Source organism: Schistocerca americana, chromosome 6 (assembly GCF_021461395.2).
Source record: "Schistocerca americana isolate TAMUIC-IGC-003095 chromosome 6, iqSchAmer2.1, whole genome shotgun sequence".
Classification (NCBI taxonomy): domain Eukaryota; kingdom Metazoa; phylum Arthropoda; class Insecta; order Orthoptera; family Acrididae; genus Schistocerca; species Schistocerca americana.
The window spans coordinates 577,008,302-577,025,640 of NC_060124.1; the positions used below are offsets into that span (position 1 = coordinate 577,008,302).

General features: G+C 48.0%; 1 protein-coding gene across 3 annotated transcripts in view; it reads left to right on the forward strand.

Annotated features, from left to right (window-relative positions):
* The window catches only part of LOC124619496 (protein croquemort-like), a 267,151-nt gene that overhangs the window by 163,381 nt on the left and 86,431 nt on the right, over positions 1–17,339 (forward strand). For all 3 annotated transcript variants that reach the window (XM_047145912.1, XM_047145911.1, XM_047145910.1), the window contains one exon: positions 7,682–7,896. In XM_047145912.1, the coding sequence (XP_047001868.1) occupies positions 7,682–7,896 (215 nt within the window). The remainder of the gene's footprint in view (positions 1–7,681; positions 7,897–17,339) is intronic.

Consider the following 17,339-nt stretch of genomic DNA (forward strand, 5'->3'; position numbering starts at 1 on the left):
AAATTTACTTTTCTTTCCAAGAAACTGCTCTTGTAAACTTTTAACACTTACAGCATCGTTGATAAGGCGTTAAAAGACCGCAGAATAGAGTTCTTGTGGCAGCGTTCGCATCTACCGAGTTACCTCTCGGGATATAATAAATTTGTCAGGTTCTTTAAATTACTGCAACCCACAAGACAGAGATGTGTCCTGGGGATAGCGAAATACCCCTAGACGGGGAAACAATTTGCCATCACTGGACAAGCAGAGCGGCTAGGACGTTCCTCATTTGCGTCTTTTTCTCGTCCTTTACTGAATTCCTATATCCAATTGAACAAAGATGTCCATGAAATGCAGTTCAAATCACAAGAGGGCGAATTTCGCCATGGACGAGCTCCGTGGACTGCCCCTCGGCTCACAGAAATAGCGTTGCTCTACGTGGGTACACACACACGTAGCACACCTGTTCTCATGGTGTCACTGGAGGTCACTACCCATTCATGCATAAAACTGTGTATCGGCTTATAAAATGACTTTTATCTTAATAATATGAACATTTATATGTGTTTTTTGGAGAGAGAGAGAGAGAGACTGATTTTTAACTTGTAACTTGTACCTGAATTTTGGTTGCTGCCTCCTTAAATGATCAGCTTCTGCACCAGATGGTGACGTGTGATTGGGAGGAAGTTATTGTTCCTTAAGATTTAAAATACGACCCTCTTGGTTACTTGACCGTATTGCGGATAGCTTTGAGCTCAAGTTTTCGTTGCTTTTCATACTTACGGGACCACTGTTGTAAGTAAATAAGATCAAACAGGATATGGCTGCGAAGTCTTTCGCGACGTATTTCTTGAATAAAAATCTCGGTGTACATGCCGCGTCAATTCAGGATAAAACTCCAAGCTTTCGATCACTACCTCCATGGTCGTCGTCAGGGCTAAAACTGACTGTCGTAAACTAGCGAGGCTCCCACTTTTACATGCAAAGAGCGGCTTCTGATTGGCTGGAATACGTCATAGCAACAGCGATACGGCGCGTAGTGAAGTGGTGCCCTCTACTTCCATAGATGTAGCTTCTATCCCGCGTTGCTTGCAGCGCCATCCCTTCAATCAGGAGGTAAAGTGCGGGAAGTTTTCCTCTGCAATTTTTCTTTATCCAGTGCACTCTTCCAGGTGTTGCTAAATGCATAGCCGTTGTCTCGGTTAAAGTTACTATCGCTAAGCCTAATTTCGACTGCTCCCAGGATCACAGAGTCTCAGTAATTCGATGCGTGGGCTATTACTCTCGTTTCTTCAAATAAAATCTGATGCTTGTTAAGCAGGCTATGCTCAGCCACCGCTACCGCCACCTCAAACACTGCCCTCCCTCCTTCCTTTCCCTCCTTGCCGCCCTCTACAATGTCATCCTTGCCACTGGCTTCTATCCCGACCTGTGGAAAACCTCCCGTATCCTGATGTTCTCCAAACCCAATAAGCCTCCATCTGATGCCTCTTCCTATCGTCCTATCTGTCTCACGTCGGTGTTCAGCAAGCTCTTGGAATCCATCCTTTCCCGGCGCGTCCATCTCCACCTCCACCTCCACCAAAACCACCTCCTCCCCAACACCCAATGTGGCTTTCGACCTTCCTTCTCTGCTGATGACCAACTCCTCCGCCTCACTCATCTCCTCTCCCTCCAGCTTAACTCCCGTCGCTCCGCCATTTTTGTCTCACTTGACCTTGAAAAGGCCTACGACCGTGTCTGGCATCCCGGTCTCCTGTTTAAACTCCAAACCTACGCCCTTCCTATCAACTACATCCGTCTGGTGGCCTCCTTCCTCTCCCGCCGCCCCTCCTACGTTACCATCCATCATGCCAATTCCCGCACCTTCTACCCCTCTGCCGGTGTGCCCCAGGGCTCTGTCCTCTCCCCTCTCCTCTACCTCCTGTACACGGCCGATATGCCCCAACCCCCCCCCCCCCCCTCCAGTGCACCTCTTGCAATATGCTGATGACACCGCATTCCTCGCCCTCGCTCCTACCGTCCAACGGTCCCAACGCCTTCTCCAGAATCACCTTGACCTTTTTTCTGCATGGTGTAACCAATGGCTCCTGAAACTAAATCCTTCCAAGACCCAGGCAATCATCGTCGGTCGTACCACTCGCTCCTTCCGGCTCCTGGATTTCTCCCTTACTGTCTGCGCACGTCCTGTCCGTCTCACCCCCACCCTCACCTACCTTGGCCTCACCATTGACCGTCACCTCACCTGGATCCCTCATCTCCGATCCATCCAATCCAAAGCCCACAACCGCCTCCGCCTCCTCAAACTCCTCTCTGGCCGGACATGGGGGTTGCACCCCTCCACCATCCTCCACACCTACAAATCCTTAATCCGTCCCATCCTCTGTTATGCCAGTCCTGCCTGGATATCTGCCCCCCCCCCCAAATTCTATCAGTCCCTCCAGATCCTTGAGCGTCATGCACTCCGCCTCGCCTTCCGTATCCGCCTCCTGTCCCCCACGCGGATCCTCTATGATCTCATTCCTTTCCCCCATCTGCTCCTCTTCCTCGAACATATCCGCATCCTCTACACCTCCCGCCGTCTTGAACCCCCTCACCCCCTGGTTGCTCCTCTCCTCTCCCATCCTTGCCCCCTGCCATGTCTTCACCGTTGTGTCCCCCTACCCTCCATCTCTACACCCTCCATCTCCTTTCCCAAGGTGGCTTCCGTCAGCTCCCCCTCCCGGATGATGCCCTCTCTCCCTCCATTTATCCTTTCTATCAACTCTGATCCTCCCTCCCCCTCCTTTCCTCTGTCCTTTCCCTGGGCTCCCTCTTCCCCCCCCCCTTCCGTCCTGTTTCCTCCCCACTACGGCTGTCCCTACCTCCCTTCTCCCCCCCCAGTCCTTTTGTATTCCCCTCCTCTACCTACCCCCCTCCCTGTCGCGTCTGCCCCCTACCCCTCTTATGGGTCCTCATCCTCCATCAGCTCCTTTCCCGGTTCCCCCCCCCCCCCCTTCGCTTTTACTCTCCTTTCCCCCCTTTTGTTTTCCCATCTCCTGTCCAGTTTCCCCCCACCTGCTCTCGACTGTGGTGTCACCTTTGCCGACTTTTTCGTGCTGTGTTCTAGTGCCTATTCAGTGTTGTGTTGCGAACAGAAACCATGCTGTCGCTGGGTGTGAATTTTATATACTTTGCGAACAGAATCCAGACTGTCGCCGTGTTTTTTTTTTAACTGTCTATTGTTTTCCCTATCTGCTCCGTATGTATTTTTATTCGCTTCATCATCCCTCTGTTGCTTGTTTTAATTTCCCCATTTTCTTTTCACCTTGTTACTCACTAAGTCCCCGATTTTATCGCCTGTTTTTTATTATTATTTATTCTCCTGCTCTTTGTCAGAAAATCTGTAGGCTGCAGAGCGGCGTCCTAAGCTGCTGCCAGCCCGCCCCCTTTGGGGGGAATTGAAATTCAATAAAGAAAAAAAAAAAAAGCCACCGCTGATTTCTCCAGATACCTGTATTTCAGTTGGTGCTGGTGCTCGATGCAACGATCGGAAACGGTTCTTACGGACTGGCCCACGTTTGGTTTCTCTGTTCACCAAAGTACCTGTGGATGACAAATTACAACTGTTGGCCGCTCATTTTTCCTCAGAAATTTTGAAATTGTTCCGGCATACCTTGACGACCACTTACTTTTTATACAGTGGAAATTATTATGAAATGACGGATGGAACAGCCATGGGTTCGCCACTATCACCAGCAATAGCGAATTTTTTCATGGAGGATTTTGAAGAATGAGCGTTGAGCAGTGCTCACCTCCGCCCATCATGCTTCTACAGATACGTCGAGGACACTTTTTTAATCTGGCCACATGGCAATGACACGCTGTAGCAGTTCGTCGAACTTTTGAATGGTGTACATCCTAACATAAAATTTACAATGCAGATGGAGAAGGATGGGAAGCTACCTTTCTAGATGTGTTGGTGGAGCGAAAACAGGATGGACGACTAGGCCAGTCTGTGTACAGAAAGTCAACGCATACAGACTTATATCTGCATAGCCACAGCTTCCATCATCCGTCTCAGAAGAGAGCCATGCTGAATACTGTAGTACACAGAGCCAGGAGTATTTCCGACAAGGACCACATCAGCCCCGAGATTAACCATTTGACGACTGCTTTCAGGAGGAATGGTTATTCTGCCGGTGAAATTAAATCAGTATTGTCCAAGAATGTAAGACACGATGCCGTCCATAAACAAGAAGAGGACCAACACATAGCCCGGCTTCCATTTTGCGGTGCTACAACAAGCAAGATAGGCAGAGTCCTAAAGAGGCAATGAATGAAACCAGTTTTCCGACCATCTATGAAAATTAAGGAAATGTTGAGACCAGTCAAAGATAGTCTCGGCTTACGGGTTCTGGGAATTTACAGTATTCGTTGTGAATGTGGCAAGAATTATGTGGCCAGTCTGTAAGAACCGTTTCCGACCGTTGCATCGAGCACCAGCACCACCTGAAATACAGGTATTTGGAAAAATCAGCGGTGGCTGAACATAGCCTGCTTAACAAGAATAAGATTTTATTTGAAGAAACCAGAGTAATAGCCCACGCATCGAATTACTGAGACTCTGTGATCCTGGGAGCAGTCGAAATTAGACTTAGCGATAGTAACTTTAACCGAGACCACGGCTATGCACTTAGCAACACCTGGAAGTGTGCACTGGATAAAGAAAAATTGCAGAGGAAAACTTCCCGCACTTTACCTCCTGATTGAAGGGATGGCGCTGCAAGCAACGCGGGATAGAAGCTACATGTATGGAAGTAGGGGCACCACTTCACTACGCGCCGTATCGCTGTTGCTATGACGTATTCCAGCCAATCAGAAGCCGCTCTTTGCATGTAAAAGTGGGAGCCTCGCTAGTTTGACAGTCAGTTTTAGCCCTGACGACGACCATGGAGGTAGTGATCGAAAGCTTGGAGTTTTATCCTGAATTGACGCGGCATCTACACCGAGAGATTTTTGTCCCATATGAAACAGCAATCTGCTTTTCGTGAGAAAAAGAGATTGCTTGGAACACAAACTTCCTTCAAACTACACGTCCTGTTGCATCAGAATTGGTCAGTGGAGTTCGGCACCATACTATTATACAAGAACATAATCCAATTACTGCAATTACGAAATGAGAGGTTGTTACGTACTGAATGAAAACTATAGAGAATGCACTTCCTTTTCTGTATTTTAGTGAACTTTGAACACTTGGAATTCTGTCGAGTGATAGCCAGCGACGACAATGAATTTCACTTCCTTTTCTACATAAGAGTTATTTCTATTCTTCACTTCCAGAAAATTTGTATACATAAATGTTCGGCAACTCTTACACATACTTTACTCGGTTTTATCACTGAAAGAGCAATTTTCATTAATTGTAACAATACGTTCTGAGCGACAGACTAGCAACACGCCCTCTTTCCACAAGATACAGATTAACAGTCCCCTTTTTGTAATTAGTCAATTGTTTGAGTCCATACTCGAAGATTCACAACTACTATGGTTGCGGGGATTGTGCGCTAGAGTTTCTTGCTGTCCAGCTGCGCTTCACTTGGTAATTACATACATTACTGAGCTTCTCAGAACAAAATTAGGCACAAATTAGTTAAGAAAAGGGCAGTGAGGCTCACATAACATTACAGGCCACCTTCCACGTGACGTGTACTGATGCGTTATTGTTGTTGTTGTGGTCTTCAGTCCTGAGATTGGTTTGATTCAGCTCTCCATGATACTCTATCCTGTGCAAGCTTCTTCATCTCCCAGTATCTACTGCAACCTACATCCTTCTGAATCTGCTTACTGTATTCATCTCTTGGTCTGCCTCTACGACTTTTACCCTCCACAGTGACCTCCAATACTAAATTGATGATCCCTTGATGCCTCAGAACATGTCCTACCAACCGATCCCTTCTTCTGGTCAAGTTGTGCCACAAACTTCTCTTCTCCCCAACCCTATTCAGTACTTCCTCATTAGTTATGTGAACTACCCATCTAATCTTCAGCATTCTTCTGTAGCACCACATTTCGAAAGATTCTATTCTCTTCTTGTCCAAAATATTTATCGTCCATGTTTCACTTCCATACATGGCTACACTGCATACAAACACTTTCAGAAACGACTTCCTGACACTTACATCTATACTCGATGCTAACAAATTTCTCTTCTTGAGAAACACTTTCGTTGCCATTGACAGTCTACATTTGATATCTTCTCTACTTGGACCATCATCAGTTATTTTGCTCCCCAAATAGCAAAACTCCTTTACTACTTCAAGTGTCTCATTTCCTAATCTAATTCCCTCAGCATCAAAATAAATGGGTTCAAATGGCTCTGAGCGCTATGGGACTTAATGTCTATGGTCATCAGTCCTCTAGAACTTAGATCTACTTAAACCTAACTAACCTAAGGACGTCACACAACACCCAATCATCACGAGGCAGAGAAAATCCCTGACCCCGCCGGGAATCGAACCCGGGAACCCGGGCGCGGGAAGCGAGAACGCTACTGCTCGACGACGAGCTGCGGACCCTCAGCATCACCCGACTTAATTCGACTACATTCCATTGTCCTCGTTTTGCTTTTGTTGATGTTCATCTTATATCCTCCTTTCAAGACACTGTCCATTCCGTTCAACTGCTCTCCATAGGCTGGAAATTTAAAACTCTACGCGATATTCTTGCGTTTGCGACATACATATTGATTCACTGTCTTACGTCAAACCAGAGTTAGACCAGCATAATCTGCTGATCGTAATACATCTACTGTACTGGCGCGGTATTTTGTAGTGGTTAGGTGAGGGTCAAATGCAGTAGCACTCAGCTTGGAAACAGGTGATATGTTTACTAGATTGGGTCTACAACGGAATGGGGCGGGAGGGAGGGAGGGTGGGGGAGCGGGGAAGCGAGTGCGGCGAGCGTTGAAACGCCGGTTCTCGGCGTCGACGAGTTGCTACCACGACTCAGCGCGCGGCCCAGGAGCGGAACGACCTCGGTCCCAGACGTTCCCGGCTGGCGGCGGAGGTGCGTCACGTGCTGGCGCTGCAGGCTGTCGTGACCACGACGCGAGTGAGGCCCAGTACTGGCACGGATACGATGGTATCCGAGCAGTGAATCCCGCAGTCTGGGGCCTGGGTGGCGGCGCCGGCGACCGTAGGCGCTGAGGGGGGATCTAGTTGGACCCTCAGCCCACCAGAGGTGATGCTCGGCCGCAAAGGCAGCTGTCCCGTACGATGGCTAACAAAGAGTGGTAAGTTGAGAAGCAGATGGCCTTTGCATCACGTAGCTGCCCTGCCGCAACGCTTTGAAAGCGTCCCGGATTTAGGTAACACCGTCTGCCACTAGCAGAGTGGCCGTACCATCATTCTGCAGTGAGGTAATGCTGTGCTAGCTTACTGCTGCAAGGAGCGCGATAAGGGCAACGACCGTTGTGCCGGCAGGTGGCACCACACTGCACCAGTCACCAACAGCTCGACGGTGTTCATCAGAGCAAAATATCTTTCTGCGGTCTGTAGCTGCACGCCAAATACATGAACTTCGAACGAAACACAGTTACTAATTGAAACACGAGGCTATTCCAATAGAGATTAGTTTACTTGTAGATGACTTAGTCATTTCTGTAGCAAAGGAAGGTTGGAGAGCTGTCAGTGTTGGACCGGCGCGCGGCTGTGTGTTGCAGCGGAACGGCTCCGCGGACTTTGACGGCGTGTTCAACATGCGCACCGGCGCCGACGACCTGTACCGCGTGGGCGAGCTGGCGCGCTGGAACTACGACGAGCGCACGCGATACTTCCCGGGCCGCTGCGGCAACGTGGAGGGCTCCGCCGGAGAGCTGTGGCCGCCCAAGCGCTCCAAGGACGACCGCATCGGACTCTTCTCGCCGGACCTCTGCAGGTAGGACTGGCCGACTCCAGCAGGTCAGGGGATGGAGCGCGGTTTGTTGATCCTGCAGATCCCTTGTGTATTGGTGACTTTTAGGGGTCTGCATCTAAACCTATGTCCATACCATACCATACCGTGCAGTGCAGTGCATGTGAGAAGGTGCTCTCCATTGTAAATGCACACCATCAAATATTTAACACATCTACTGCATTAGTACGAGAGCAACAGAACACGGTGTAGCTAGTTGTTGATACATGTGACATTCCTTGGTAACACACTGCCGCATGCGCAGATATTAGACTGTTTCTGAAAAAACGACTGCAAAAGTTATTGAGGTATTACGTGTGTCTCTTCACCACACGATGACCTCAGACGAAATAGTGGCACAGTGGTGAGCACCACAGATCCTTAACTTTGATCCTGTGCTCGAAACAGGTTTGTTCCTATTTATTATATTTTTATTATTTTCTTTTATCTACCCAGGCCTGTAAAAGATTACTACACGAATGTTTATTATCAAATTAGGCAATGGAAGAACCAGGATGGAAAATGAAAATATTATAAAAAGGATACTACCTACTCAACATGAAGCGGAGATACTCAGTGGCAGATAGCCACAACAAAGAGCCTGTCAGACAAGGTAAATCAAATGGTGTGCTTTCGCTGAAACAGCCTGTATTGTAATTAGGCGTCCGGGTCCGCGTCCGCGCGTCACCGCGGCGGCTGCTACTTTTTTGGAAAACAGTTCACTTGTTTGACTCCCTGTCTGCGACTCCTCTGGTTGCGCCCGTCTGCGACTCCTCTTGGTTGCGCCTGTCTGCGACTCCTCTTGGTTGCGCCCGTCTGCGACTCCTCTTGGTTGCGCCCGTCTGCGACTCCTCTTGGTTGCGCCCGTCTGCGACTCCTCTTGGTTGCGCCTGTCTGCGACTCCTCTGGTTGCGCCCGTCTGCGACTCCTCTGGTTGCGCCCGTCTGCGACTCCTCTTGGTTGCGCCCGTCTGCGACTCCTCTTGGTTGCGCCCGTCTGCGACTCCTCTTGGTTGCGCCCGTCTGCGACTCCTCTTGGTTGCGCCCGTCTGCGACTCCTCTTGGTTGCGCCCGTCTGCGACTCCTCTTGGTTGCGCCCGTCTGCGACTCCTCTTGGTTGCGCCCGTCTGCGACTCCTCTTGGTTGCGCCCGTCTGCGACTCCTCTTGGTTGCGCCCGTCTGCGACTCCTCTTGGTTGCGCCCGTCTGCGACTCCTCTTGGTTGCGCCCGTCTGCGACTCCTCTTGGTTGCGCCCGTCTGCGACTCCTCTTGGTTGCGCCCGTCTGCGACTCCTCTTGGTTGCGCCCGTCTGCGACTCCTCTTGGTTGCGCCCGTCTGCGACTCCTCTTGGTTGCGCCCGTCTGCGACTCCTCTTGGTTGCGCCCGTCTGCGACTCCTCTTGGTTGCGCCCGTCTGCGACTCCTCTTGGTTGCGCCCGTCTGCGACTCCTCTTGGTTGCGCCCGTCTGCGACTCCTCTTGGTTGCGCCCGTCTGCGACTCCTCTTGGTTGCGCCCGTCTGCGACTCCTCTTGGTTGCGCCCGTCTGCGACTCCTCTTGGTTGCGCCCGTCTGCGACTCCTCTTGGTTGCGCCCGTCTGCGACTCCTCTTGGTTGCGCCCGTCTGCGACTCCTCTTGGTTGCGCCCGTCTGCGACTCCTCTTGGTTGCGCCCGTCTGCGACTCCTCTTGGTTGCGCCCGTCTGCGACTCCTCTTGGTTGCGCCCGTCTGCGACTCCTCTTGGTTGCGCCCGTCTGCGACTCCTCTTGGTTGCGCCCGTCTGCGACTCCTCTTGGTTGCGCCCGTCTGTGACTCCTACCAAATTAGAGGATAAAGTGGCTTTTATTAATTGTAATTGCAATTGTGCTTCACAGTATGTGTCACACATTCATTGCTACGTTTTGGGATAACAATATTTTCGAATTCTCATATTCAAATACTTCATTGTTGTATCAGTTCTCATATTAATTGTTATGTTTTATTCAAATGTTTGTTCTTCACGAAAATTGGGTGCATTTCCTTGGATGGTAAGGATCGTGGAAACGCTAAAACGCAGACATTTCGAAGACCATGTGCATCGCGCGAGGACTGGTTTTCCACAGACATTTCTTTGTATGAATCTCTTTGAAAACAATCGTCGTTAACATTGGTGAAGATTTCGCGCGTTGCCAATACTGTCGCGGCAGACGATGGGTAACAGCTGACTACCGAAAATTGGCACGTTCAGTTAATTACGAACCAAGATACACCACATGACTACAACAGAAAAAAAGTTGAAATTCTCATTTTCTTTTCTTAAAGTTCATTCATCTGACATACAATTAGTTGGAGGATAATGACAACGCTGTATGAATATACACCGGAAAATATTCATATAGTAACTTTCTACAGACATGGGTATATAAATGAAAAACAAAAAGTAAAAGTAATAACTGAATTTCGAAAACTGGGCCCAAGTTAAGAATTCGCAACGATAACCACTGTACCACCATTTCGCCTGAGCATATCTCGCGGCAAAAGATGCATAAAGTACCTGAAAAATACCTCGTGCACTTTCACGATTGTTTTTCCGGAAACGGTCGAGTATCTACGGATAAGCCGAGAGACAAGATTGCTTATTTTGACTCGTCTGTCACTGAGCGAAGTTTCTGGGAGATGGGGATATGGCAGTTGCTTGGACAAATCTGATTTGGTTCTAGAAAATAAGCGAGTAAACGCGGCCATCCAAAGGCTCTTCAGCTGATTTAATTCTCCAGATTTTCATGGGTAGGTTGCGGCGGACAGCGGAGGAGCAGACCTGCAGAGAAACTCGTTCCCTTGCCTGCCGACTGGCGGATTCTGCTGGCAACTTATCAGCCTGCCCCCCCCCCCCTCCCCTCCCCTATTGCAACTGCGTACTCATTGTTTCTTGTTCCCTTTCTTCCTTTCTTGTCAAGCGTAAAACGTTACTGGCCTGAGGTTTGATCGGTTGCGGATAAGCTGAAGATTTTCCGGAAAGCAGATGTTGTGCTGAGCGCAGCTTTGCAGAGAACAATTAAATGCATGAGGAGAGGACTGACACATTCTTTCGCGAAATAAGCTGAAATAAGATGCTGGAAATTCTATGGTGTATGACACTGAAGTGAAGATACAGACTATCCTTCTGCTGTGCAACAAGGAAGAACAAAAAACGTGAGTCAAAATAGTCATACTTTAGGAACAGTTACATACAATTTGAGAAGGTTTAAGGCAATGTTGTGGGATATTACGAATTTCGTTATGTGATCATCGAACAAGCAAATCAGTGAAACAAACTAAAATGTATAACGGCGCCAGGTGTAAGTGCCAAGTTTCGCACATTGCACAAAAGTCGCGAATAAATGTGAAAAGCAGACCAGTTCTTCTTTGAATAGAAAAATGGCAGATATTGTTTCCATTTGCCTAACCATCGTCATGCATGAAAGGAACACCTTGGTGACGCACCAGCCCATCTGAGCGTGTCGTCATGCTTATCTTCGCCTGTAGCTGTTACAGCTGAACCGACTGACTATGCTTTGCGGACTGGATGTTCTGGGTCTGTTTGTTAATTTCCTTCCCTGGACTTTACCTTCGAGAATCTTGGTGATCCTAGAGCACTAAGGGGAGGGAAATGTTACATAAAGTTTACTGCTACACTTTTGTTCAAAGGAAGTGATAATTTATGGGTTATGGATTAGTTAATTACAGTTATTATCTCTCCAGTGGTATGGTACATAACCAAATTAATTGCAAAATGTCCTGTTTTATAACCTTCTGTAATCGTAAATTTAGGATTTAGTAATGTGGGGTTAAATACGTCCTTGTGCCTAATCAGGAGTCCAATTTATTTTTCTGATCTGCTTTGTACAAGTGAAATACGGAATGCTTAGCAAATACGTGGTCTCCAGGGTATGCATTGAACTGTCAAGAATATGTGACAGCCACTTCAGTGTCAGTAGAGTTACCAGCATCACCCGACACAAAGGAAAGTGATGATCCTGATGGTGTAGCAAGGCGTGGTCTTGCATATGAGGCACAGCCAGCCTTTAGTGATGAGTGGGTGACGCTTGTGGGAGGCTCGAATTGTATCGGGGGGCAACACGTCGATGTCAGGATGTTGGAGGCGTAGTGGTAACTGTGAGCAGCCAAGTTGGAGGTCAAAAAAGTCCACAACTCGCAAATAAACACAGCGATGCCCATGAAGCAGTGGCAGGCGCACCATCACACCTGGTGGAAGCGAAGGACAATGACCACTAAGCACGGCTGCCGTAGCCAAATGAAACCGTCCCCACAAACTACAAAAATGTACTAACAAGGATACGTGAATGCACGTAGCAATATACTGGGCGATCAAAAAGTCTGTATAAATCTGAAATCTTAATAAACCACGGAATAATGTAGATAGAAAGGTAAAAATTGACACACATGCTTGGAATGTCATGGGGTTTTATTAGAAACAAGAAAAAAATATTGCTAGAAGCGTGAAAGATCTCTTGCGCGCGTCGTTTGGTGATGATCGTGTGGTCAGCCGCCACTTTCGACATGCTTGGCCTCCCAGGTCCCCAGACCTCAGTCCGTGCGATTACTGGCTTTGGGGTTACCTGAAGTAGCAAGTGTATCGTGATCGACCGACATTTCTAGGGATGCTGAAAGACTACATCCGTTGCCAATGCCTCACCATAACTCCAGACATACTTTACAGTGCTGTTCACAACATTATCCCTCGACTACAGCTATTGTTGAGGAATGATGGACATATTGAGCATTTCCTGTAAAGAACATCATCTTTGCTTTGTCTTACTTTGTTATGCTAATTATTGCTGTTCTGATCAAATGAAGCGCCGTCTGTCGGACATTTTTTGAAATTTTGTATTTTTTTGGTTCTAATAAAACCCCATGTCATTCCAAGCATGTGTGTCAATTTTTACCTTTCTATCTACATTATTTCGTGATTTATTCAGTTTTCAAATTTATACTGACTTTTTGATCACCCGGTACTATAAAAGAATTAGACGAACTCCAGAGAGTGTATATTGTTAACGTGCTTCGAAGATGAATGATTTAGCAAAAGTTCTTCCAATACATCAAGACAAGAGAATAATATCGGCGCTAGGCATTTTCGTAAGTCGAGGTCATACATTTAATCAAGTATAACACAATGAGACTCGGCACAGAAAGTGGTGGGCTCAATCTCGTAGGCGTCAGTAACGAAGGAAAATTCATATATATGAGTAAAACTTAACAAAGTACGGAAGAAACCTCCGAATCGTTTAACGTCACAACTTTTAACTGAGATAGCACCACACGAGTTTGAACCAATCATTAAACTTCCAACGTATCCCTGGCGATCTCCAAGAACTAAAACATAAGTTAATATAATGCAGTTCCATTAAAATAAACACACCTGGAGAGGAAAAGACGAAAATGAGAAAGATACATAAACTAACGAGACAGAAATAAACACTGTCGAGGTAAAGTACCAAAATAAGTACTAGCAAACGATATGGAAAAACATTGTCAAGATTTACCGTCACGGGTTAGAGCATCTCGCTATTTCAGTCAACCGCAAAATACCAACGAATTCAAAACTGCACACGATAAGTCTCGCAAACACATGTGTATAAAGTGCAGTTTGATGGATACTGAAGAACACAAGTTCGCAATTGAAAACGTCAAAGAAATACGGGCTGTTGCTTGACAAATGTCGAAGTGGCGTCAAATAGAAAGACTTGCAGCGGTGGATCGAACAAGCGCGACAGTGGTCTCCCAATCAATAATGCCACACGACCATTCCATTCCTTTTTTTTTTTTTTTTTTTTTAGGCAAACTGAAAATACGAAAAGTGAAGAAGCGATAAAACTAGTACAGTGACAGTGTTGTAGACAAAACGATATAGTTTCAAGATGTCTTTACATTGATGTGAGTGGTGTGGCAGCCTATGAGCATAATTTAATGAATAGTACCGGGATGTGATCTCAGATTTTTATAACTATTTTTTTCAATTTCTGTCCTTATGGCGGGTAAAGCTGGAGTAAGAGCGTCAAAGATTCATCTTTCAGCCGATCACTTTTAAAATACAAGAGCTGGTACAAAACGAAAAAACAGATAATTCATTAAGGTGGTGGTGGTGGTGGTGGTGGTGGTGGTGGTGTATTTTAAAACAAGATATACTCATTATTCAGAATAACTGCTCTGGGCATAGTAAGTGTAGGTTTGTAGGTTGGACGATTGGATCTTCGGTCTGAAAGATATGGGATGCTAGAGTATCAGAATGACTGAGTTTTGGCAATGAAATTATGTAGATAGGTGTGTGATGGGACAGGGACGAAGCACGAAGAGGATTTAAGTTGGGCAAAGGACTTGCAGAGATTATGGAGATAGAGGGTTGGAGGGGAAACGAGGGGAGGGGGGGGGGAGGCAGTGAGGAAGAGTGCGCTGCTGTTATGAAGCAGCACGTATAGCTGTGGACTAGAAATAGTGAGAGAGATGCATGGCATGGTGGGCTGACAGCTCTGGACTGGAAGGAAGGAAGGAAGGAAGGAAGGAAGAGGAGATAAATTAGGATTTAACGTTCCTCCGACGAAGTCGGTAGACACGGATCACGAGCTTTAGATGGAAAAGTGTGGGGAAGAAAATCGGACATGTTTTTTCAGACGAATCACTCCAGCTGTGAGCTATTTAGGGAAATCACGCAAAACGTAAATCTGGAAGGCCAGAAGGAAATTTGAACCGCAGTCTTCCTGTGTGCAATTTCAATATCTTCTCGCTGCGGTATCCCGCTCTGTATGAGATTGTTGAAAGTTATCAACATGACAAGGGTGACAGATATAATATCATTCATCGGTATGAAAGTATTCTCTGATTCCAGTAAGAGTATGCGATTAAAAGTATCTGGACACTCGATGTAAGGCAGGATTGACGATTAGATGTCACTGAGGGTGACCCGGCGTTGTAAAAGGAGGGGCAGTAACGGCAGTGTGTGTAGATAAGGAGAGCTCAGTGATCTGGAACGTGGATTAGTCATCTGGGCCATTAGAGCCCTTCCTGAGTTGCCCATGTGGCCTGCTGCTGATGTGGTTACGGAGAGTAGAGACGAATGAGCGCCCGCAGATAAACAAAGACCAGGAAGACCGCCGGTACTGACGGACGGGGAGCGAGGAAGGTTGCGGAGGGTGGCCGTAAAAAATCGCGTGGAATATGCGGAAGGAGTCCCTAGCGAGTTTGAGTGCCACGAGCGGTCCAGCTAGCACAACGGCTGTGCATGGGGAGTCAGAAGGAACGGAATACAATGGTGGTGCAACTCCTCACAAAGCCACAAATTTCTGTACTCAATGCTAAGCGACGCCGCCGGAGAGTGGATGACTGCAGAAGAGTGACCTGGAGTGATGAATCACGATATTCGGTTCAAAACTGGCTCTGAGCACTATGGGACTTAACAGCTGAGGTCATCAGTCCACTAGAACTTAGAATTACTGAAACCTAACTAACCTAAGGACATCACACACATCCATGCCCGAGGCAGGATTCGAACCTGCGACCGTAGCGGTCGCGCGGTTCCAGACTGTAGCGCCTAACGCTATTCGGCTTGGCTTGCCTATCCAGTGGATGGATGGATGGATGGATGGATGGATGGATGGATGGATGGAATTTTGATGGAATTTTGATGGAATTTTGATGGAATTTTGATGGATGGAAGTGGTGGTTCTCGAGTATGCCGGTGTTTTTCGTGCGTTAGTGCGTGGTCCTCGTACTGCACAGAGAAAAAGCGCGCTAAACGCGGCAGTGTATGAACACATTTTGTAGCTTTGTATACTGCGTGCTATAGAGGAGCATTCGGAAACGATAATTGTATCAGCACAAGCATGCACCCCATCATAAATCAGGTAATAGTTTGTGGACAATAACATCCCTGAAATGAAGTGGCCTGCCCAGAGTCCCAACCAAAACCCAGCGGAACACGTTTGGGATCAGTTACATCTACATCCATATTCCGCAAGCCACCTGACGGTGTGTGGCGGAGGGTACCTTGAGTACCTGTATCGGTTCTCCCTTCTATTCCACCCTCGTATTGCTCGTGGATAGGAGGATTGTCGGTATGCTTCTGTGTGGCCTCTAATCTCTCTGATTTTATCCTTATGGTCTCTTCGCGAGATATACGTAGGAGGGAGCAATATACTACTTGACTCTTCAGTGAAGGTATATTCTCGAAACTTTAACAAAAGCCCGTACCGAGCTACCGAGCTGCTGAGCGTCTCTCCTGCAGAGTGTTCCACTGGAGTTTATCATCTCCGTAACGCTTCCGCGATTACTAAATGGTCCTGTAAGGAAGCGAGCTGCTCTCCGTTGGATCTTCTCTATCTCTTCTATGAACCCTATCTGGTACGGATCCCACAGCGTCGACTTCGTTTCAGACCGTATTTCACCATCATTACCTTGTCTGATCTGGCCTCCTCAGGAACAATGCCTGCCGTTCATCGACAGACGTTCAGAGACATTACTGAATGTGTGTCCACCGGAGTTCAAGCCGTCGTAAGCGCGAAGGGTGGACACATCCCACATCAGTGCCCACTTGTGTGTGTCGGGATACTTTGTATTAGAGAGCGTGCGTAGTGGTCCAGAGAGTGCGGCGACAATGGAGCGCAGCCACACGTAACGTACAGGTTACTTCTCGCGTGGGCCGCGCGGCCTTGCAGCTGGCGGGCGAGACTCGACGGCGCCATCGGCTGCTGCAGCAGCAGCCAGCAGGCGGGAGGCGGGAGGCGGCCCCGCTGCAGGTGTATCGATCTGCCGGCGCCGGCTGTGCTGCCGCCCCGCCCCCACCCACCCCTGACTGTATCCACCCACGCACCCACCCACCAGCACGCAGCGGGTCCTCCGGCACTCATTTCGCGCGGACCGGTAACAACAAAAGGGGATGCGCCGCCCATCCGCCCCCGCACAAAGGCTTATTGGCGCCGCGTCTCCCAAAGTGGCGAGACAGTCACCAGTCTGAATGCTTTCCACATCCTCCCTCCCGTCTCCGTCCCCAAGTCAAGTCTCTCCAACGCGACTGTTGCAGATAAACAGCTTCTGAGAGCGGGCAAAGACGAGACCGAAGGTATTTTATTTGAGATTTTCCTCTTCAACATAATACGCAGAAATTATTATATGTTACATAAGATCTAGCCGCGCGGGATTAGCCGAACTGTCTAGGGCGCTGCAGTCATGTACTGTGCGGCTAGTTCCAGCGGAGGTTCGAGTCGTCCTCGGGAATGGGCGTCTATGTGTTTGTCCTTAGGGGGGTTGGGTTGCTTGGGGGTGGAGACCAGACAGCGAGGTCATCGGTCTCATCGGATTAGGGAAGGATGGGGAAGGAAGTCGGCCGTGTCCTTTCAAAGGAGCCATACCGGCATTTGCCTGGAGCGATTTAGGGAAATCACGGAAAACCTAAATCAG